Raw genomic sequence first — 25309 nt, 5'->3', positions numbered from 1 at the left:
TACAAGAGGCCAAGATAAATCCTGTGAGCAAGTGATTTACTTGCGGAGGTTTACATAGATAGTTTAGCTAAGTGTGTCATGCACTCAAGAACAATATCACTGTGCGCTGCTGCATACGAACATGTATAAGCCTAGTGAGCTGGACAAGATGGCACAATACAGGGCTGACGACTGAAAGCCTTAAAAACATTCTATCACTAGATATAGGAGGGACATGCTGTTTGTGTTATGACTGAATTGTCGATACAGTTTATAGCTTTTGATTTAGAAATGACAACCTACATCACCATGAAGTAACAGAAAGAGCACAAAGCAGATAGCAGTTTTCGTCATTTAACTGCAATGAGAGGTACTTTACACAAGATAGGCCAAATGTGAGTATTTTGGAGAGTAGAAGTCTTTTAGAGAAGGAGAGAAACACTCATCTAAAAAACAATCAAGTCCTTGGATACTTGGTGTGTCTGCTTGTATATTAACAGGTATCTTTAAACTTTAAAAATGAAACTGAACACATAATTTTTATTCATGCTTTAAATGCTGTAATTGCATGTAAGCATGTATGCCTAATTAAAAGGGGACCAATTGTTCCACACAGGCATTTTATATAACAATATTGAATAGTCCAGGGTAAATAGCAAATAATGTTGACATTGTTTGGGTCATTCATGTGCACTCAACTCATGATTGGGGTATTAGAAAACAGCCATAACAGTGAGCATAACCATGTTGTATTCTACCCAGAAGGAATCATTCATTGACTTGAAAACTGATTAAAAAAAAAAAAAAAAAAAAAAAAAAAAAAAAGACTGACAATCACATTAATGGACTGATCCCAGCAAATTTAATCAGTCTATATCCTGCAGGCAAAGTCCATCATCTAAAGAGCGACTTATTGCTAAAAAAACAAACAAACAAACAAAAAAATAAAACAGTGCAGCCATGATGTGCTACTGTTGAAAATACAGTCTACAAAATATTTTGAGATCAATACGGGGTCACCAGATACTCTGACCAAAATCATTCAAGCACAATATTATTAAAAAAGCAAAGATACCTAGGGAGATCTGATGATTTAACAAGCTTCAACAGACTATCGTGCACTTATACAGCAACCTTTTTTCCCCCAAAATTTTTTTTTTTTTTCCCCATAAATTTAATGATAATGGTAAACAACAACTGCAGTATTTGTGCTCCACTTTATGTTCAGTTTAGTTGTTATTACCACACATGAGGAAAGAAATGCTTTTTGTGTGTATATATAATTATATTATATATATATATATATATATATATATATATATATATATCTATATATATATATATATATATATATATATATATACACACACACATACACACACACCACACACATAAATAAATAAATGAAGCATTTTGTCAGATTTTTTTTCCTCCCTTCATTTCTATCTGCTGGGATTAGTCTCTAGGGCAATAAGACTAACAGGACAGGCACAGACTACTGTGACTTGAGTGAGTTAGACATCGTCTCTCCGGGTGCCTGTCTGTCTCTCATTAAGCAGTTTAGGGAGCTCTTTCTCTTTAGCTTATGCATCAATTCTTCATCTTCCTCCGTCTTGACAGTTGGACTCAAATATCTCCACAGACATACTGTCAGCCAACATCAGTATCAAAAAAATAAAGAAACACTTCATGGCTGTGCATTAGCAATGCACCTCTTTGTAGCTACAGACTTGGTATCGTTGATGTCCTGCACAGCACACTTTCTGCACAGCATACTTCTACACACATATTTAACACATCAGTATTCTTAAATGGAGCTGTACTGTATTAGGCTTTCTTGGCATCACATATTACCATGTAGTTACATATAATATAACATTTACCATCTTTCCATAAATTAGGTCTGTGGGTTGAAGTAACACCGATAGCAGTATCAAGCAATTATACTTAAATATACAGTATTTAACAAACCAGTAAACTCTTCTCCAAGCAAAACAGTTGCCTTCCAACCCAAGATGGTCTTCAGCATAATATTAAATTAACTGCAATGCTTCTGCAGTGTTTCAGTGTGATTGATCCATCTACAACAGCTATCACCAAGTAAGTGCAGTTACTAGATAACAAAAACATACCACATGCACATATAAGTTAAACAACTCTTTATGTGCAGTCTGCTCATTCAACACACATCACAGACACGACCATTCAGTTATGGGCACATGACTGTTGGTCTTTGACACCTCTTGGAATGGAACACAATGCATCAGTGCAGTCTGAAACGTTGGTTGGAAAAATATGTTTTATCTCTGCAGAGCTCTATAGTGTGAGCATATCGCTAGCATAACTGACAAATTATGGAGGTGCAACAGTGTAATCAACTTACACTTTCAGTTCTTGCACTTTGTAAGCAAAGCTAAGCGCACAAGACATTCTGGCAGCGACTTCTCACTTTTAGACAGCACACTGGTGTGAAAACAGGCTTCAACACTGCCGTCTGTACTCAGCCAGAGTGTTTCTGATGTAAAAAATTCAGAACTCCGGGGTACCCGCCAGTGTTACAAGACCAGTGGCACACCAGGCCTAAGTGGACCCCGCCAGGGCTAAGCATCAGGGAATATTCTTAATGTATTTTTAAGATGTTTTGCAGACATAACTTGTGCTGTGTCTGAAAAATTAACACCTAATGTATCTCGTTGGCATCCTGTTTGCACAAACCTTTAAACATATATATATATAGTATATTATATATATATATATATATATATAGATTCTATATATATATATATATACCACCACATATACATATATATATATATATATATATATATATATATATATATATATATATATATATAAATAAAAAGCTCAAAAGGGTTCCTATAACTGAAGTAGTAAAAGACAAAAAAAAAAAAGTTGTGAATGCAAAACAAGATTTACAGGCTGATTTGATCTCCCACTTACACCGAGTTTACCCTCTGCTGCATCTCCCTCCTGTGTCCCGTGTTCTCACAAGGTGCACCCACTCCACCGACTGTGCTGCTGGCCAGGCAAAAACTGTAAGCTCTGACATGTAAGCAGACCAAAGGCAGCTTTAAATCCGCACAAAGCATGATGATGTGACCCTTCTGACGCCTTATTACAGCCATCTCCTGTAGCTAGGGTTTAATGAGAAATATCCATGGAAGAAAGATAAAGAGAAGTACGCAAAGGTGAAGATGGACTCATATACTGTAACTGACGACCTAATTTGGTGACAGGTGGATGATTATGTCTGCTTCTGTGGTCCTCTAGAAGCTACTCTGAAGGAATTACACAACTTGATCTTTCAGCTGCTGTCACGCTGTGGTCTTTCCTCCGACTTCATCCTCTGACTTTCTCCTCCTCTTACTCTCCCTCTCTCTCTCTCTCCCCCTTTCTCATAAAACCACGTATCATAAGCATGCTGGCGATTGGTTTTCCAAGCAGTGGAGCAGCAGGGGTAGGGAGTGGCATATCTGCACATATATAGAAAACTGTATGAACACACATATGCATGCTGCCCACAAACACTGAAATACACACACACACATGCATAAAAAAAACAAAAAAACATGGGGCAACCTTGTAGCCTGCATTGCCCTTCCAAAATTGTTTAAACAAACCTGGCTTTAGCCCTACTCAAGTAACCAAGTACACAATGGTGTGAATACAAGTTATGCAACTAACAAATCAGCATATTTTTGTTTTACTATTAATGCTTTGTCGGACCTAACAGTTGCAGTTTTTGTTACAGCTGTCCTATTTGACTTTTATACGTTTTACATCAACTAAATCACTGTGTCCTTCCTTTAAAAATCAGAGTAATTAATATTATGATGTATCATATGGCGATGTTTCACATTTAAAATACTGAACTGACCCTATAAAGTTAAACTGCAATATCGATTTAAAAAAAAAAAAAAAATGAATATTTGTTGTTTCCCTAAATCTTGCAACCCTATCCTATATATCCACATACAACATTTCTTTTTATTCATTAAAAAATTAAAAACCTTTATTAAACTTAATAATTGTGCCATTTTCAAGCCATTTGAAATGGCACAAGTAACACTGTCTTACTTTGACCCCCCAGCTAATATGTGGCAGCCAATTTTCTTACTGATCTTCATAAATTCATTCTTTCAGTAAGTAAAATGTGTCAAAATAATCCCTCACAGTCTTCTTCACGTTAAACTGCACTGACCAAATACTTTCAGTGCCGATTAATATTTAAAAACAGCTCCTAGCCTAGGCAACATTGAGGTTACAAATCAAAATTACAAACTTGCCATTTACTTCAAACCAACACTGTTGAGTCCCCCTAATGCATCACTGTCTCACTTTTATTTGGGGTAGCATATTTATTGGGCTGAAGACGTTATGCTTGATACTTTGCTCACTGCAAAAGGAAAACAACAGTATAACCTTTTACACTCGCAACTGAGGGTAGTGGTCCTCACTTAATAAAAGGTGCATGGAAACTTTCTTAGCCTGTGCAAAAAAAAAGCGCATACTTACCATGTGATTTATAAAACGTGCACATTCTGAACCAAGAGGCCTGTGTAATATGCATACTATCTGCATATCACCACGGTCCCCATTTCTCTATATAAGGAAGCACGTTAACCTTGAGGTAAAGCGGAGCAAGTGATGACGATGTTGTGAGAGAGAAGACTGCACCCTCTAAGGCAAGAAACAGGCGAAAGTCTGACTGAAGAAAAAGAAACAATTGTATTCAAAGAGGAAGCCAGAAAAGGTGCACCAGAGTGACAACGGTTTGAAAACTTAAAACCGAGGTTCCAGTATCGTTTCCCCAAGACACTCACTGTAGCTAAAGTCTTCTTGAGTAAAGAAATCTTCTCTCTTTACATGGAATTTTTTTTTTTATTATTGTAATTCTGAGCATATTTGGTATTTGGTATGAAATGTCCAGCAAGCCGGGACATTTCATACCAAACGGCTTGGAAAATGTATTTGGATTGCACCCCTTGGACTAACCAGCTATCCAAAACAAACTATGCAAAATATGATCTTTGAATCATTTACTTATACTTGTGTGTGTTCATGCTTCCACAATGAATAGAAAAGAAGTTGGAGAGCTGAGGAGACTGACAAACAACTGTAACTTGGAATGGGTTCTAAGTGCATTTTGGAAATGTTTCTAACAACAAGATAAAGTTCCATGATCAAAAGCCCTTATCGGATGTTTGATTAATCTCTATTGTCTCTTCTGCTTCTCACTGCAAGAACAGGAATTAGCGAAGAAAAAAAAGAGAAAAATGATTCTGTGAAATAATGTGCTTTTCACATGACGAGCATCTGCTGATAACCTCATCAGGAAGGACAGTGACAGCACACCTGAAATCATAGAGATGAAGATATGGCAAAGTCAATCTTTGAATCCTCAGCCTTGCTTAGCCTAAATGATAGCCAGCCATCATTTTAATGCCTAGCCAGACACACACAAGAAAATAACTCGGGTGTCTTGCTGTGAATCATCTTCCCTAAAATAACAGCATTACATCAGTAATAATAAGCTTCACTGCCATATACGCCAACACTGTTCCTCCCGAGCTTTTCATTTCTACAAGCACAAGAATACACCTAGGAACATTATCTATGAACAGAACTAAAACCACTTTCCTGTCTAACTGAATATAGAAGACACTGTATATCTCAATAAAATGGAAACATGCAAAAGCAGTTCTGAGTTATGTGGCTATTCTTTTCATATACTCTTGCAGAAAGATTTTTTTATATTACAGGAAGTCATGAATGTAGTCCTATAATACTTAAGCCTAACCTGGCACTGTAACACTTTCCATTCACTCTGCAACACATCATTCAGCAAACCTAGCTAAAAAGAAAAGTCATTCAAATCAGAACTCCTGCACATTGTCAAAAACAACTGAAATGCTTCAGAGGATCCTGTTAAGGCCACAATGAGTGGCTCAGAAATCTTGAAAACAGGATGCTGGTGAGAAAAGACAGGGCACTCAAAGAGTATGGCATGACAGCATATAACAAGCTGGAAATATACTGAAACTATAAACTGTCTTATCAATGCACACGACAGATCTTATACTAGAACGGTATCAGACGGCGGATCTGCCAAACCAGCCCTAAGCTAGATCATCCTTTCTTAGAATGCTTCAGGAGACTGAGGGGATATTTGTTGAGCAAAGAGCAAGCACAGTTTTAACACTGAGAATATATACTCACAATAAAGGGGCACTGCAATTTCAAAGATGTAGGACAGGAAATGACATGCTTAAACTAACTACTGGCTCACCAGTCAACAAAAAAGTGTGATGACTGTTCCAGTGTTATTAATCAAATACTGCTTTGTAATAAAAGTGACCAATGGGAACAACCTCCATTAGGGAATAATCTAATTAAACTATGTGGAACAATCCTTGTGGCTTTTCCAGAATTCCATTGTCTCTACCACCCTTCATTACAAAGGCCAATTAGGTAGTGTTGCTGCTAAATTAACAGTACAATTACAGATATGTTTCCACAGCCAGTTTGTAAATCTGGTAAACTCATTCACACAACCAAGATCTTCAAATCCAAGGTTTCTTTCCAATTTTTTTTTTTCTTCCTTCCTCCTACCACAACCTCCTGTGGGAAACCCTTTATGACTTAAAATCCCCTCTAATCTTCGTGGAAACTCAAAATCAACGACTCATTTCCCAATGTGCTGTTTGTTTAAGCTCAGGCTCAGGGCCAGTGGTTTTTAAAGGTTGCAGGAACACACACTACTGGGGCCACCTGACGTCTTCACTCTCGCATCTTTGTTAATCATCAGCTTCTTATCACTACCACCGTATATAAATGACACAGTGTTCTGAGCTGAATCAATAAAAAATAAAAATAAAAAAAAACTATGTACAGGGTTCTGAATCAGGCTGGAAAAGATGGATACCTTACAGGCCAGAATTAAAGTGGTAAATTGACTGGTTATTTATGCATCGCATTTAAACCACACACACAGGCAAAATACGGCCTGATTGCTAGATCTGGACCTTGGCCTGGACAGAAACGGTCCGTGACGTCCTAAAAAGAAAGCAACCCCCCCCCCCCCCCCCCCCCCCCCCCCCCCAAAAACAAAAAGGCAGCACTATGTTAATGAAGCTCACATGAATGACTGACTTAACTTGATTCTAACAGAGGGTGCCCCTTTTATGACTGTTGTGGCTATCTCAGATTATTAATTATTAATATATGAATGTATAAGCCAATGTGATTATACATTAATAGTAATTGTTAGTTTAATCTTTTCTTCATTCAGTGAGGCAGGTTCTTGTTTTATAAAACAGACACTAAAGCCCTCCAGGCTGACAAATGGCCTGTTTTAAAATAATATCAAATTCATAGAGTTTAATATAACTCAGTGCTATGTCTGTCATTTTTTAATTCAACTTTCCAATGCATGGCCATTCACTTAAGTAAGGTCCTCTGGAAAACATGTACCACTTTTAAACACTCCTACACACACACACAAATGCAAACAGGAAACTAGACAATACCCTGTTTAGATAATATTTTTTGAATATAGCTCTATTCAAAAATATGTGTAGCCCTAATGCATCCAGGCTAGCTTCGTACCCCTAATGTATCCAGGCTAGCTTGCCTCAGCCCTAGTCAGCACTGGCAGGGGAATGTGAAAGCACCGCTAATGTGTTTTACTGTCACAGAGGAAATACATTTTTTACAAGCAGGGAGAAAAATCAGATGTCACACACAAGTTGGAGAATGTGGAGAAGAAAAAAAAAAGAAAGTCAGCATTATTTTGTGCAATTTTAAAGCTTAAGAAATGAACAGATCTGAAAAGGCCTTTCAATTTATTTCATAGTTGAGAGTAAACAATTCTGGATTATCTTGGTGACATTATGCAGAATTTAGTAGTAGCTTAATTTTTACAAAATATATAAAGGGGAAAGTTCCCCCTTTACCCTCTGCTTAGCAAGAATGAACAGAACCCTGACTTTAAAACCAAGGTTCATGCTGAGTGATGAATTTTGTGTAGCACTACAACTGTTTACTAGTTGCTTACTCAAATGAACAGGAGATTCAGAATCACTGTGGTTAAGGTAGTCAACTGTCAACTTTTAAGCAACAGTTCAGGCAGTCTGCCTCAGTTTTTACTTTGTTTTGGTGTGCAATATCTGGTGGGGTTGGAGTGGGGAGTGAATTTAAAATAAAATAAAAAAAAAAAAAAAACAGGTGAAAGTTATTTCTACTGCGGGCTCGATCGTGAGTGGATCCAAGGACAAACCAGGGCGTGACATGTGTAACTGTAATGTGAGACCAGGGATGCTTGTATCACACATTCTATCTGTTTCAGAACTGTTACACATCTAATAGATTTGGCATGATGTACTGCTCAGCATCTCTGATGTCATATCAACCCCTTCTGTCACAGTGGATCAGTGGCACATTCAGGAAAGACAGAACCCTGCCTTTACTGGGCCAACTTTACAAGACAAAGTCAGTACCTTATAACTTGCCTGTTTTGAGCAGCATCCAGTGCCAGAAAAGATGATAAGTCAAGATAAGTGCTTAGCTCTCAGGAAGTCCTTTCTCTGGCTTTGCTTTTACTGCCAGTCACAGGTGTTTCATTTAAAGCACACGCACACACACCCACCCACCCACACACATATATATATATATATATATATATATATATATATATGTATATATATATGTGTATATATATATATATATGTATATATATATATATATACATATATATATACACATTTATATATACATATATATATACATATATGTATATATATATATATATACATATATATATACACATTTATATATACATATATATATACATATATATATACACACATATATATATATATAGTATATAAAGTGTATCAATATACTATTTTAATCAAATGTTTGCTAAAAACAATTTTCTAAGAAGATAAACTGATAAACTCTGCCATACATTTCAAATACACAAATAATAACCAGAAACTTTTAAAAAATGTGGTCCATCTTTTTGATGCAATCATCACCACTACAAACAATTCACCAAACCACAAACCCAATATAGCGGAAAAGCTTGTGCTGTGAATGTGCCTTGTGCAACTCGATTAAGAAAGACACTGGAGACTATGTCTTGGTGAGAGTCAGAATGATTCTGAGTATCCTGCTCTGACCTAACCAAAAAAAAAAAAAAAAAAAAGTAGCAATTGTTCCAGTCCCTCAATGAAAATCCTTCAAGCTGATAAACTTGAGTGCAAGTGCACACCTATGAAGAAGTCTGTGTTTCCTTGGCAAAACTACAACATCCAAAGCAGTAGCATATTTAGGAACCTAGATAAAGTGATGTTCATTTCACTTAAGGTTATTCATTACCAAAACAGGCAACACTGTAAAACTTGGGCCTTCCCCTTCCTCTGTAATCTGACAGCAAGATATAGAATGGCTCCTAAAATAAGAGCTGAATCCACACTCCAAGCCCAGTCACTTCCATATCTCACAGTATGAGGGCCAGAAATGACAAAGCTCAGCAGTTTTCTAATGAGACTATAACAAATGGAAGGGCTATATTTAGGTTATTACAACATCAGCAGCACACACACAGGTTTGAACATGGGTTTCTGTGTATGCCTGATAAATTCATGACAGTATCCACAATTAGTCAGATGCATTTCTAAAATACAGAGCTTAGGAGGCATTTACCATGCTGCAGTCAAAAAAGGTTAGCAAATACATTGTTTTAAGTTTTAGTTCACTTCAATCACAAGCAAAATATTGAGACATGATAACCATTCTCTCAGTAAATAACAGAAATATGTATAGATTTCTGTCAAATACAGCACTGGTATTAATTTGAATGTATCTGGGCAAATAGTGCCAAAATTCCTGGCCAGCCTAAAACTCAGTCTAAACCAGGAAAAACCCATTGATTAATTTAAAAAGCAAAACTGCATTGGAAGTACAGTATTTGTACATCCCTTGAGTATGGGTTTTATCCACACAACTGTCACCAACTGCACATGGAATCATGTTGGCCTCCATACATATGTTGATCAGTTATGATCAAACCATTTGAGGTTCTGGACACAAAAGAAAAACAAAAGGTGGTGTTTTGAGATCTATATAGTGATTTTATCCAAACTTAATGACTTAGCCTCCTCCAAAAGGAAAAAAAAAAGAAAAAAAACAAAAAAACAATGGCAGTTGCACTACATACAGGTCAAATGCTGATTAGCTCAAAGTTCGCATAAACACGAAAAAATAAAAATAAAATAGAATACAAAAACAAAGCTCAAAGAAGCATGGACAACTGCTGAAGTGAACAATTTTGATTGGGCAAAGCTGGAGGACCAACAACAGCACAAACATGAAGTGCCTGCACTACCGGTTGTTCCACATATTTTTGATAGTATTTTTGTTATTATTAAATCTTTTTGTATTACTCGTTGATTCATTTTTTTTACTATTTACATAATATCCTCGGGTGATCCTGTGAAATGAACCTATGCTGACAACAGCTGTCCAAGTCAATTACTGATATGTAGTAGTCCATTGTGAGAATGTTTAAACAAGCATTTACTACAAGTGAATCATCTCACTGTAAAAATAATGAATAGGCATTACTACGACGTTGCTAGGATTTGTACTTCATATTGAATCTGTTACCAATTTGATTTGTGATTTCAATTCTTTCTGGGATAATAGATGTACAACAACGGATGCATTTTAGGTAGTGTGTCTTGGGAAACTGGCATTAGTTCACAGCCACATCTGTCAATAACTCAAATGCAAGACAAGAAGGTTCTGAAAACCCAGTTTTTAAAAAAAGTACAGGTTGCTTAACTGTTTTTAATTTCCAGAAGTCAAATACGTCACTTTATTTGTGAATTACTTACTGGTTAGTGGGAGGTGCAGAGAGTGGGAACGTCACCTCTTCTTCGTCGATTTCCATCCCATCTTGCATGTCGCTTTCATCCATAGTGCCACCGAGCCCCCCACAGCTAGGAGGTGGAGGAGGTGGTGGTGGAAGTGGTGGGAAGACAGCGGGCCCATCCGGGCCTGTTGATGTAGGTGAGATCCGACTAGCTGGACCTTCCATAGTGGGAGAGCAGCACATGCCGCCCGCTGTCCCTGAGCTTGTTCCTTGAAAAACTGAATGTCCACCTCCTGCTACGCCACTCCCTGCTGCGGACAGCACTTGTCCGGTCATATCCCCACTAGGCATGGTGGAATAGATCATATTCATGTCTGAAAGTGAGTCCGGAGATGTGTTTGAATGCTGCCGGATGGCTGGTCCCGGCCCTTGCCCCAAATCAGTGGCTCGCACTCTGCTCGGCTTGGGATAGTATGGGAAATGGGCCGTCGTCTCCGGGCCTCCTCCGCCTGCCACCCCTGTCCCTGTCGCGACCGAGCCCGTATCCTCACTGCTGACCTCCGCAGCCATCATAGTAAAAAAATACGTAGAGGGGGAAAAGTCCAGAAGGGAACCTGCCCTTCCCCTCTGTTTTCACAATGATCCCTCGGTGTTTGGGCTCCGGGGAAACAACACCAAAAGTTTCTCAAAAAACGCGTTCAGCTAGCCAGCTAATGTTAGCCAAAAGCTAACTTAGCTTTCTTGGCTGCACTAGCGGGCGTTAGCTTTGCCTCGCATTCGCTACCCACAAAATAACCGAGCTAACGCTAGCGGGACAGCTAGCAGCTTCGAGACACTTGATGAGTTCTTGCTCGCTATGTCTTCATTGTTTCCTGAGTTTAGAGTCCACGCAGAAACACTACTTGAGAGCAACCGTTACAATACTTCCAACAGAATATCACTTCACCTATATTTCCTGTTGTTGTTGGTGGGCTGTTTTGTTTTGTTTTGTTTTGGGTTTTTTTGGAAAGGGGGTTCGGACTTCAACCTCGGCACCAAAGCAGACCACTTGTCGATGAGTGTTGTTTTATTGTCACTGTTGTGTGCAATCCCCTTCTTTTTCCAGTGTTGTTTTCTTCAGTTTCAAACCGTCTCGAGTGGCGTTCCCGAACGACTCAGCCTTGTCGCCTATATCCCCGGAGCGGTGTGTTGTTCTCTGCGAACTGCCATGCCGTTTACCAACATTTATTATCTGCGTACACGCTTCATTTCTGGGTTTCTGGGCTGGTGGCTTGCCCGCTGCTCCGCTGCTCTTGTCTCCCCTCCCTCTCCCACCCCTCTCCAGTTAAAGATCAGACACAGCTAAGTGAACACAGAGCGGCACTTTTTTTTAATCCATGACATCTTCAATCATATTAAATGTTAATAAGTTGGGTAAAATGTGATAGTATCCTTGTTACCTAAAATATAGAATCTCATAGTGTTTTGTTTTTTCTTACCAGAGTGTCGATATGGCTGCAGAAAAGAAGACTAGTAGCAGATCAGATCAGTCCTCTAGGTATTTTTTCTCCAAATAATGGCTTGCTGAACTACTCTACTGTGGCAGGAAATGTTTAAATCTTTGATCTGCTACACCCAACAAGTTACACTAGTTATCAAAATAAGCGTCCCTGTACAATAAAGAGAAAACAGTAATTACAAAAGCAGTAGTATTTATGTGCAGCAGTATTTATGTGCAATATATATATATATATATATATATATATATATATATATATATATATATATTTTTTTTTTTTTTTTTTTTTTTTTTTTTTTTTTTGAGTCCTTACTCTTGTTTAATTCAACAACTGACATGATGCCATCAGTTACACCTGAGCTTTTTTATTTAAAACCCAAACTTCGTGTTGTTATTTTGGAGGTGGGTGATGAATGTCTGAAGAAATTACATCATGTAGTGTTCCTCTTCCTGTAATTTGAAATAATCACAGCCAGGTGTTGATTTATGTAACACACTGACCCAAGTCTTTCTTATTATTTTATTTATTCTAGATTCCTAAATACAACTTGAGCCCAATTATCAGTAAGTGGAATGTGTTTCCTGTTTCACTGACCCATCATTGTTAGACAATAGTCAGTGGTTTTGAGATTGCATTTTATTGCATTTTGGCAAATGTGGACTGTTTGCCTGCAAGCTTCCAAAACCTCCTCAGATGTGATTAGTTGATAGAAGGTGGGCTGCAAGTAGAAACCAGAATGGTTTCTACTTAAAAAAAAACTTTTATCTTGCCTACAGAGTCTATTTATTTATATGGATGAGGATTTGAAACCCTACTAAAAAAAAAGCAAGTTAAAATGGCTGCACTGCAGGATCAACAGGGAAGACAGCTAACACAGCGACCCCATCACTGTTTGAATATTAATCTTTACAAGACTTGTGCATGAGTTGGTGCACACAAGCATACACTGAAGGGCAGTGGAAAACAATGGTAATCATGAAGTTTAATCAGCTGGCCAAGTGACATCATAGACATACTTTCCTATGTTTTTTTTGTTTTGTCTGAATGCAGCAGATTTCTTTTAGAATACAGATGAATTTCCTTTTTAGCCCACAAAATGCAAAAACGTTTTTTCATAAGCTCCAGAAAATCAGTCACTGGCTAACATTAAAAATAAGAGAGCTTACATGCAGTATACTTAGGGGCTTAAGCAGCAGGCCACTGTTGTTCTCCACCCACCATCTACAGTCATGCCCTCAGGGCAGCTGCCATTACTGTTCTACCTCCACATAAATCCGTTTCTGAGCAGCTGGCACTGTGAAAAGGATATCTGGAGGTCTCTTCCTTGCTCTCTTTCTTCAGTGGCCTTTATAATTTATTTTCTCAGTTCATAAACCATCACCTCTCTGATCACTTTGCATTTGCGTTGTGAAATACATATGTGTGTATACTTCTTGTAACTTCTGTGTGTGCTGCGTGTGCACACCTTTTCCCTCTAATTTAAGTTCTCATATTGTTATACTCCGAATTTCATTGTACAACTGTACAATGACAAATTAAGGCATTTTATTCTATTGTACTAGAATTTCTCAGGCTAATTAGATACATAGTTGAAGCTAGAATGACAATAGTTATTTTATTTAATAAAAAACTGGTCATGTGAAAAAAGTAAGTATCACACCTTCAAATCCAAAATAAGGATCAGGAGTTTTAGATTAGATGTCAGTGATTAGAGAGTTACTGGTGGAACCTATCTTCTCTAAACCTCTGACATATGGGATCTTCTGCTATCTTTGCTTTGCTTGCTATCTCTGTGTTTGGTGACATCAAGCCAGTATCTAATCAGATCTCTAAGGCATTCAGGAAAAAAAAATCTAGGTGCCTACGAGTCTGGTGAAGGCCTCAAAAAACATCTTCAAATGACAAGTGGTGTAATTTCAAATAACAGTCAGGCCGTTATCAGAAAGTGTTGCACCATCATGCACAATGAAGGGGCAACGCTAGCTTTTGAAGACAAGTGTGTGCTTACTTTTTTTCCACAAAAGAACATATACTCATGTTTTATTGATAAAATGATTGAAAAAGCTATTCCTTGAGGTTTTTTGTGTCTTCTTGTCTATAAGAACTCTTTCAAACATTTTTCCAAAAATGTCAAAAAAAACCCAAAAACATAAAAACCCCAACAATTTTCATGGGATATAGCCTACTTAGTCATGCACATGACTCTATTCACAGTATTATCTGGACTATGTTTTAACACAGGACGAAGCACACTCTGCACCCCTGTTGGTCACTCAGGGAGCCGATGCCCGTGTTCTCTGCTAAAGCACAGAGATCCCTTAAATCCCGTGACACAGAAGGTCAGTGAACTGTGAAATCTCGAGGCTGACATTGACTTGACATATGATCATCAAAGGCACTCCAGTTGAAAGACACGTATACTCAGTTGTAAACACGCAAAACAAACATTCCCCACAAGGATATTCATACATTTAGACATGCTCATTAAGCAAGGCACTTCAGTGTTAGTGGTCTGTTCAAGTGTCACAACAGCCTCTCTCTCTCTCTCTCTCTCTCTTCAATTAAAACATCATTGCCCCTGCTTTTGGTCTAACTATATTTTAAGCTTCCTTGCTGCTAGGTCCTTTACTCCCTAGTCATCATTTGACCTTGTATGGTGATGTAGTCTGGAGGACTGGGATCATCTTATGCGTCCCAGTGGCAGTGTGACCGTGTCCTGTGGAGCTTCCTACACTGAGCATAATGAGATTGCAGACAGGATGTAGCTAATTGTTTTTTCCTTAGCAGACATGATATAACCATTCTCTGCTATATCTGAATTCAACCCCCTGTCTGGGTGCAAGATGCTGATTTTTTTTTTACACACGTTAGAGGCAAGATAAATAGTCCGAAATCTAATTTCCAGAATTCCACCCATGTGTGAATGTGCATGCGGTGATTTTTGTCCATATCTGTGTAACTGTTTGTGTCTTTGCCTTCGTCTCTATATCTCTGCATGTGTGTTGCGTGACGGGGAATGGGGTGGGGGGGCCGGCACTGACAAACTGCCAAGGGTGAGGAAAGATTGTGTGAAGGAGAGTGGCAGGGCAGCCCAGTTGTTCTGCTCTGTTTCACCATAACTGTATTGTCAGATATGAGGATGGGCACTGATATGAGTACCATGGGAGCCTGACTTGGTGTCAGCTGAGAGCTCTCATCCATATTCATTATCATATTATAATAACACCCCATTGCCCTCAGAGACAGCACATGGGAAGCTCTCCACCCTCCAGTGCCTCGAAGACATCCATTTTTTGTTGTTGTTGTTTTTGTTTTTTTGCATTTACTGACATGTTGCTTGAGATGTCAGAAGGTAGTGGGGTGTCTTTTAATTCAATTTATAAAATGTTTTAATAAGAACAGCTACTCAATATTGGTAACTGTAAATGAGTTATACATTGCAAAAACAGGATGTATTTTTTGTGCTCACTGCTATTTATGACAGAGTGGTCAGAGAGACACGATGGTTTGAGTGTTGTGGCTAATCTTCCTGTGTGGTTAGGAGTTAGTCAGAGCTTAGATTTCAACTGTAACAGAACAATGAGCGCAACAGGTTTTTAGATGTACCAGACTTCCCTTTCTGAGTTTCTTTTTCTGTCAACCTACTCACATATAGGCCAGTCACCCAAGCACACATGCACTTCAGTTTAATTTAATCTAATGTGTGTCACCCAATTGAAGCCTTCAAGTGAAGTGCAAACACTAACACTCGCGTGTACAGTCCAGGTTTGGTGCACAAGCCACATTGCCTTCTTGCTCAAGTCCTCTCAATCAGGGGATACTTGTAGGCACATCAGGACTTTTGTGAATTATTCATGGGATTAACATAAAAGTTTTAAAAAGGGGACTGAGTGACACATGGATGAATAGCGTGAGTCACTTTCCTCTGGAGTTGGAGGCTGGCTTTCTAACATTACTTTTCTGGGATTTATGAAACCTTCCCCTGCCATGTCCAATGTTAACCAGGTGTTTAAAGTTTAATGTCACATGTGAATTAACAATGTGAAATTCAAGATCACGATGGTGACATGAAACCTTGAGTAGTCATCTCAAGAAATAACTTCAGTGATTACATTTTCTGGGAATATGGGGGTTGTGAGCTTGTACTAGGTTGTATTTGAAACGTTCACTGCTCATATTAGCTCATATTAAAATATATTGTGTTTATTAAATCCTCTTAAAATTCCTCAGGCAAACCTGGACAAGATACAGCACACATTCTAAATTATGCTTGAGAATATTTGTTGTATAATTCATCCATAAGCATTAAGTTTCATGGTTTTAGTCACACTATGGCAAGATTACAAGTTTTCATTGCTGGATCTTTTTTTTTTTTTTTTAATGCTACAGCAAAGATTTAAAATTGCATTTGATTTTAAGATATTTCTAGTGTTTTACATTACATTATATGTGGTCTGTTAACATTAGTAGCAATGCACATGACTTAATTTTCTTTTTTTAAACTAGATGCATTAGCTGAAGGAGGTGACAGGGCTGTGTCTCACTGAATATATATGTGTGCGTGAGAGTGAGGTTGCATTTCACTGAGTGTTATCGTGTCTAAAATAGACAGTGTGAAAAAGGCAGGGTTTTGAGCCCTTCTGCATATTCATGTCTCTGTGTGCAGTGTACACTTACATTTGTTTCCCCAAATGGCCCACATGTTCGGTAATATTTTAATTGGCGCTGGATGAAACTTCCTCTCCTCTTGTCTAAATATGTGCCCATATATGCCTGCTGCACTGCACGTCCTGTTCCCGCAGGAGCAGGCCAAGGCAGATGGGAAGGCCACTGTGTTGTGTGGTGTGTGCACACATGCATGTAATTAATGCAGCTACTTAATTACAAAACAAGTGTTACCCCCCCCCCCCCCCAAAAAAAGAGACTCTCCATCTCCTTTTTCTCTATATTTTTGCTCCTTCCTGATGCTCACCGTGGATGTCAGACACAGGCTGACCAGAGCAGCTCTTCTACTTTTGTACAGAGCTGTTTTTCACTTTCTTTTTTTTTTTTCAGAGGCCAAGTGAGGGGGGTGGGGGTGGGGAGTTTGCAGCTGCCACTCGAATGCACATATGGACTGAGTGATGGTGAGAACTGGGGGTGGGGGACAGAGCACATGGCCCCCTCAGTCACACTTTTAGCGATAGATGGTTGGGGAACGTAAGCAGCTCTGTACATGAGCAACATTTTGATTTATGAAGACAACTTTGACAAATGAGACAAGGAATTTTTTTTACTATCATTTACGGTAGTACCACGAGTGACTTCTGAAAGTTCTCTAATGTCTACTTCTGTGTTTCTTTCGTCTGTTTCACACCTACATAGACATTAACAAACATTCACAAAAGCCCTTATTAAAGTGTTAAACTTTATATAGATATTAATTCAGGAATAATTGAAGTGATAAAGTACAAATCCAGCTTGAATGATGCTTGTCTCTCAAGTTCTTTGAAATGTTTGTTGTCCAGATGAGCTCTTGGGGGGGGATTAAGAGTGTTCAAGCACATGTAGAATGACAGCTGATGCTCATTAGATGGGCTACAACTAACAGACTGCATCAATTAAAAAAAAAAAAGCAACATTCGGGTTATGGTTAAAAAAAAAAAAGGATTTTAGTTAATAAGCTTAATTTATTTGGCACCCATTCAGATATATAGTGCTAACAACTTCCCATTTTTATATGACACACCAATTTAGCTTGTTCTCCGGGATCAATATTTGCAGAAAAAAAACCCCTCAATATAAAAGCGAGAGTGAAGGATGAAGACGTTTCACTATATGAAAATGCACTGTGTGGCTCAGCGCCCATGTTTGAGGTTGATTATCAGATGATATCACCCTGGCACCAGTGGTCTGGGCGGTTCTTTTTCCCGTCTGGGGATGCCGTGAGAGATGGACAGCAGCTCCCTGCGGGCCAATGAAAGGGGTTGTCATTAGAGGCACTTCCTGTAAAAAGTTACTTACAAATATCAGACTCATGAAACACATTAGTGTGTGTGTGTGTGTGAGAGAGAGAGAGAAATAAAAGAGTTGTTCTTTCTAGCAAATAGTCATTGTAATCTAGACTGTACACATATGGACTTGTACTAATCCATATCAGGGGTTAATCCTGCTACAGATGGTTGTCCTCAGTAATATTATACACACATGACATGTAGAGGAAAAGTCTGCAACAATATACTAAATATTATGCGAGAAGTTAATCTTCAAAATGCCTGTGATTTCAGTACCATTAGTTAAATCTTATCACTTCACTAAAACAGGAACGGTATTACTGGAGTCTTTTATTACTCACAGCTACTGTGTGTTGTTTTGCTGGATAAGGTGATGAGTCACAGCCTAAATAAGGTTATCCCCTCCATTAGGACATGCAGGCTGACACCAGAAGCTACTCACTGCCCAGCCTATTTGAGCAACAGCTGAGACATCACACGCCCCACTGTCCACTGCATGCATGACATCATTTTCACTCCTCTTTTTTATATGCACCCATAAGCGATTAATGCCTCTCTGTCTAAATTAAGACTGCTGCTGCTCTTTTAGCTATTTCTCTCCTCTGTGTCCCGTTAAAGCCTTTGTAGAATTTCTCCCTGCCATTTGTAACTGTTGTCTTTCATTTTTCTGTTGTCTCTTTATACTTACTCCCCTTCTTCTTCAGCATAATCTTTTTTCCTCTACTCGCACATCTTCATGTGTCCATGTGTGCCCCTTCCTCCCTGCCTGCTTTAGATCCCTCCAGTCCCTCAGGCTGCAGTGACATGTGCATTGCAGTCTGCAGCCTCACTGCTTTGCTGTGTCCTCAGGCCTTCCCATCACCCTGTACTCTCCCCTCGTGCTTTTAGGCCCTTCTGTATAATTCATAAGCTTCCTGTGGCTCCTGTCATGTCTCATCGGGGCCACAGGAAGGCATTGTGTAAATAATGGAGCATCCCCAAAGACATGTTCAGTGCTGACTGCCACAGCAGTGTGCCTTGCACTCCCATGGAGAGGACAGGACAACTATGTGTGTGTTTTGGTGCCTTCCGAACACATGCCATGCTCTTTACATTATGTTTAGCATATGTGTGAAAATAAAGTGCATACAATTACAGGAATTTTAAATGGTATCAACATTTATATCATTAATGTTGCTTTGTCATGCTACAGTTGTTTGCTCTCAGTAGACTACATGGTCCCAGAAACTACCTACACTGTTTAAAATAAATTTAAAAAAGCATTTTGAAAATACATCAGATCTCAATGCTGAAAAAAAGAAAATTATGCCGGATATCTATACTGATGTGGACTGGGAAATGTGTTAGGAATGAACGGGTTCTACATCTTTTGATGGAAATGAAAATTATCAACCTAGAGAGGACTGAATTCAAAGACAGCCCGAAAATCAAAATGTAAAAATAATGCGGCAGGCTAGTTCCTTTTACTGAAATTTCATTGCAGTAAAATGGTACCCGGTAGTTTGTATAATAAATAATGATGTCCCATATATGTTCTATTGGATTCAGGTCAAGCGAGCATGGGGGGCCAGTCAGTAGTATCAATTCCTTCATCCTCCAGGAACTGCCTCATACTCTCACCACATGAGGCCGGGCATTGTTGTGCACCAGGAGGAACCCAGAACCCACTGCACCAGCTTAGGGTCTGACAATGGGTCCAAGGATTTCATCCTGATACCTAATGGCAGTCAGGGTGCCATTGCCCAGCTTATAGAGGCCTGTGCATGTCTCCATGGATTTGCCTCCCCAGACCATCACTGACCCACCACCAAACCAGTCATGATGAATTATGTTACAGGCAGCATGATGTTCTCCGCAGCTTGTCCAGCTCTCCTACGGTAACTGCCTGTCTCCTGGAATCTCCTCCATGCTCTTGAGACTGTCCTGGGAGACACAGCAAACCTGCTGGCAATGCACATATTAATGTGCCATCTTGTGCAACTTCTGTAGGGTCCATGTGTTGCCTCATGCTACCAATAGTGACACTGACCCTAGTGAAATGCAAACCTAGTGAAAAAACTGTCAGTGTCCTCCACCTGTGAAACTATTCCTGTTTTCCTCATTGTTGCCCCTCCAGTGTACCTGTTAATTTGCACCAAAGCAGCTGAAACTGGTTAACAACCCCCTCTGCTACTTAACTCACCAGATCAATATGCCAGAGGTTTAACCAACTTGATGTTATACTCTGATTAAAAAGCATTATTTATTTTTTTGAGCAGAGTATATCCCACATAAAAACAAGCTGAAGTTCATTTCTCAAATAAACATAACATTCTCACGCTGCTACAATCCTTAGCATTGATCACTTCTGGGGGTTTTATTCTCATTATTCACAGCTGAGGTGATATTGAAGCAACACTCCAACACCAAGGTCCTGTGGAATCCTTCCTTAAACCCCATAACAGATCAATGTTGTTGTGAAGCAAATGAGAGATCAGGGTAGTGGTAAGGATGCAAGGGCAAGTCTTTATAGGCAAATCCTTAAGGTGATATGCTTGTTAAGCATAGCTTAGCAATTCCTCAAACACAGCAAAGATCGCTTTGTACCACTCAAAAGTCTAGCTTTAGGATCTTGTTTTGCATGCATCAATCTTCTTTTCTTCTTTTTCTTCTTTCAGCTGCTCCTTTTAGGGATCACCACAGTGGATCATCTGCCTCCATCTCATTGTATTCCTAGCATATCACACAACCCTCTGCATGCCCTCTTTCACTACATCAGTGAACTTGCTCCGTGGTCTTCCTCTTTTCCTCCTGCCTGGTAGCTCCATATTCAACATCCTTTGTCTAATATATCCACTACCCCTCCTCTACACATGTCCATACAGCAAAGCAGGTCTACCATTTTGTCAACATTCCCTTTCAGTCTATCCTTCTGTCACAAATCCACAAAGACACATTGCAACTCGTTCTGACCTTTTCTAAACTTCTCCATCTACACTCTCGAAGCAAACACTGCATCTGTAGTGCTCTTTCTCAGCATGACGCTTTACCACTGCTTGCTGATTGTCACCTCTCTTTTTAACCTAGCCTAACCTCTTCTTAACCTAGCTTCAAGAACTCTTTCCCATATCTTAATGGTATGGCTCATCAGCTTTATTCATCTGTAGTTACCACAGCTCTGCATATCACCCTTGCTCTTAACAATTAGTACCAGTACAATTCTTCTCTATTCCCCAGGTATTCTCTCACTCTCCAGGATTGTGTTAAACAATCTGGTTAAAAAGTCCACTGCCCTCTCTTCTAGACATCTACATATCGCCACAAGTATGTCATCTGGACCAGTTGCCATTCCACTCTTCATTCTCTTCATTGCTGCCCTCACTTCCTCCTTAGTAATCCTGTCTTTCCCGATTCACTCACTTTCCTTCATCTGTCCTCCTTTCTCTCTCATTTTCTTCATTCATCAGCTCCTTAAAGTACTTCTTCCACCTTCTCAATCTACCTTTTTTCAAGCTCCAGAGACTTCTCAACACACTCTCTTCACTCATTAGTACATTTCCATCTCTATCCTGAACCTAGTGCACATCCTTTCCAGCATGGTCTCTCTGCCTAGCTAATCTTTACAAGTCCTTTTCTCCTTCCTTAGTGTCCAGTATCACATATAACTCACTATAAGCCTTTTCCTTTGCCTTTGCGACCTCTCTCTTTGCTGTCTGCCTAGCTTCCCAGTACTCCTGTCTACTCTCTTCATTCCTGTACTTTCTCAGTCACCTGGTAACTCTTCCCTACCACCCAGAGCCTGTCTCAACTCCTCGCTGAACTCTGTGCAACTTTCTTCCTTCTTAAACGTATGCCACTGACTCCTTGCCTCTGCTTTCACTCGCTTCCTCTTCTTGATTGCCAAAATCATCCTACCATCTGATGCTATCTACATTTTCCCCTGACACCACCTTGCAGTCTCCTATCTCTTTTAAATCAAACCCTTTGCATAAGGTGTAGTCCATCTGTGTGTACCTTCCTCCACTCTCATATGTCACGCTATGTAAATCCTTCTTCTTGAAGTATATGTTCACTACAGCCATTTCCATCCTTTTCATAAAATGCAGTACCATCTGCCTTTCTATATTTCTCTCCTTAACACCATACTTACCCAACACCTCCTCAGTGCCTCGGTTCCCTTCGCCTACATGTCCAGTGAAGTCTGCTCCAATCACGACTCTCTCCCCATGGGAACACTCTATGCCACTTCATCCAACTTACTCCAGAATTCTTGGCCAACAGCACCGGAGGCGGTTGTTGTTGACCTGGGCCCTGAATGATTAGGTCTGGAAATCTCACTCTTGATGATCTACATGTTTGATTTGGCAAAGATTTTATGCAGGATGCTCTTCCTGACTTAACCCTCCCCATTTATCCAAACTTGGGACTGGTAGTAGGCGTACACTAGCTTGTGGCCCCCAATGGATTAGGGCTGAACCTAGATGAAGAATCAAAGTGTACAGTGTTATAGGATCTTTTCATTATAAATTTTCATTAATTGGGTATGTTTGTGATTATCTACTTACTGTGTGTTTGTGATTATCTACTGTCTCATTTTGGGAAAACAAGACAGGAATTTAATGTAATGTAATAAGGACGGAGTGATGTCAGGCACAGATAGAAGCTGGGCTAGCAATGCAATAAAGCATTTAATCTAACACCATTTTTAGTCACATTCACCCAACAGCTATTTTTATTATCTCACTCATACACCTCACTGAGACTCAGATATCACAGTGTGAGGTGATAAATGCAATGAAACTATAGTACTGACTCCCCACAGAACTGAATACAGTACATATCAAGGTGAGGTGTAATGTTTTTGCTTGTGCATGTATGTCAGGAAGAGAGAGGCAGCTAGACAGAGAGCAAAATGAACCGCAGTTTGATCAAATCAACATAGGCGATCTCTTGGGGCTGAGAACCTGGAAACACACCATGTGCTTATTGATCTGTGCCATGTTCAGGAAATCACTAGGCTGACTCTGCTCTTCAATCACATGTGTAACCCCTGCTGTTCAACTCTGTGGTGGATTCTGTTTAATTCTGTTTGATCTGCCTCCCCGTGGCTGTTAGTTGAGCCTGTGTGTGATATTGAATGTAATCTGTGTGAGGATGTGAGGTTAAACATATACTCAACTATCCGGTGGCTCACCAATCAGCCCTTTCACAATTTAAGTTCTGGTTTCAACTTGAGTTTCTGGTCTTTAGAGATAAATAGCCAAACCGTGACATGAAGGAAACAGGTGGGACCAAAGCATCATAAAATAATGTCATCATCATTGTGCAAGTAAGACAGCTGGAGCTGCTCCCTTAATGTTTACGTCACAATTATCTAACAGTTGTTCACAGACTTAGAAAATTGGTGGATTTAATAAAAAAATGATATTTGATTATAATTCAATTGAACAAACAAAATAAATAAGCATGAGCTAATCCTGCTGTAGCATGGGAGGGAGTGAAAATACTTGTTTTTAATCTTGATTGTCTTGGTTTACTAATCAGTGGAAGCCAAAATTCAATTCACTGCATAGCCTTAACAAATATTGCACCCCCTTTTTGCACACAGCCTAACAATTTGAGTCAATAATTATTTAAAGATATGTGATGAAGTGACCTCTTGTATATGAAGATGTATTCTAAAATCATTCTCATATAGTTTGTCTTACACATATTTAATTATTTTTAAATGAACTGGTGTATTTATACTTTGCTAAGGACAGAAACTGAGGAATCTGAGGGAGGCGTTTAAATCTGTGACCCAAGTGGAGTAGAGGGATGAGGCGATAAGTGAAGCCCAATTCCTTGATTCCCTCACTTTGGAATAAGCCTGCGACCACAGACCCTACACAGGCTGCAGCACTGTTGACACAAAGCAAAGGGTGAGGAGTCTAACAGTTACCTTAAAATTATGAACATCATCTTATATAGTTTACTTGGTCACTAAACCATTATTTTTATTCTACTATATCACATTTCCAGTAGTTTCCCAGGATCTAAAAAAAAAAAAACAGTCTGAAAAGACATACGGGGTGTAAGAAGGAACTAAGATCTGTTCCATTAGAGTTGAATAAAAACTGCACATCATAATAATAAGGACAAAGAATTTGTGGTCTTTGATGCCACACAAAACATGAAGGAAAATCAAGAAAGAGGAGGGTGGAAACAAAGTAGTCGACTGGGATGTGCTGGGTCTCACTTATCGTTTATATCTAAATTATATTATGAGAGCTGTTGTAGAAATTCTCATTTAATAAAGTCTATAATTGTTCTCATAGCCTCCTCTTGTGTCTCAGGTCAGCAGCTAGACCTCTTCAGTCTCCTCTGATGATTACATCATCCTCCTCCTCCTGTAATGGTGTTTTGACACCAGCCAGCCTCTGAGGAAGTCCATGTACAGCTCTGCCATTTCGCAGCCTACCACTGTTGCTGCTGCTGGGATTCTGGCCAAACCAGACGTAGAGCAGGAGAAAGAGGAGGGTTCCAAGCTAGAGCCCGGCAGGCACGTACCACTGAGAGACAGGCAGGAACCAACAGAAATGGTTCACTGGCAAACACTGGGCCTCCGCCTTTCACTCAAATCAACAGCAGCATGAATCAGATGCTGTGTGCCTCCCAAACTGTGGATGCTGTGATGCTCATCCCTGAAGTGATGACATCTCTGAAAGCCACTGACCCTCTACTCACCCAGGTTAGACCGGGCGTCAGTGACAGAATACATCTGTGAATATGTTAAGTATGTACAAAACTAACTTCTAAAGGGTAAAGGGAAGGGCTTCACAAATGAACTTACACTGTAAATACTTTGATGTGGGACATTAGTGTGTTTCACACCTTTGTTAGTGGTGTGCAATACTGCCAAATTTGGTATTCATCCAATATCAATGACCAATAACACTTTGAAAATTAACATTTCCTAA

General features: G+C 39.3%; 1 protein-coding gene across 1 annotated transcript in view; it reads right to left on the bottom strand.

Moving 5' to 3' along the window:
• rasa1a (RAS p21 protein activator (GTPase activating protein) 1a) overlaps positions 1-12179 on the bottom strand; it is a 33539-nt gene extending 21360 nt beyond the window's left edge. Inside the window, 1 exon segment of the mRNA XM_030737159.1 lies at positions 10902-12179. Within this exon segment, the coding sequence (XP_030593019.1) occupies positions 10902-11452 (551 nt within the window). The 5' untranslated portion in view covers positions 11453-12179.
• Between the last annotated feature and the right edge of the window lie 13130 nt (positions 12180-25309).

This window comes from Archocentrus centrarchus, chromosome 9 (assembly GCF_007364275.1).
Source record: "Archocentrus centrarchus isolate MPI-CPG fArcCen1 chromosome 9, fArcCen1, whole genome shotgun sequence".
Taxonomy (NCBI): Eukaryota; Metazoa; Chordata; class Actinopteri; order Cichliformes; family Cichlidae; genus Archocentrus; species Archocentrus centrarchus.
This window is presented reverse-complemented; position numbering and strand designations above follow the sequence as displayed.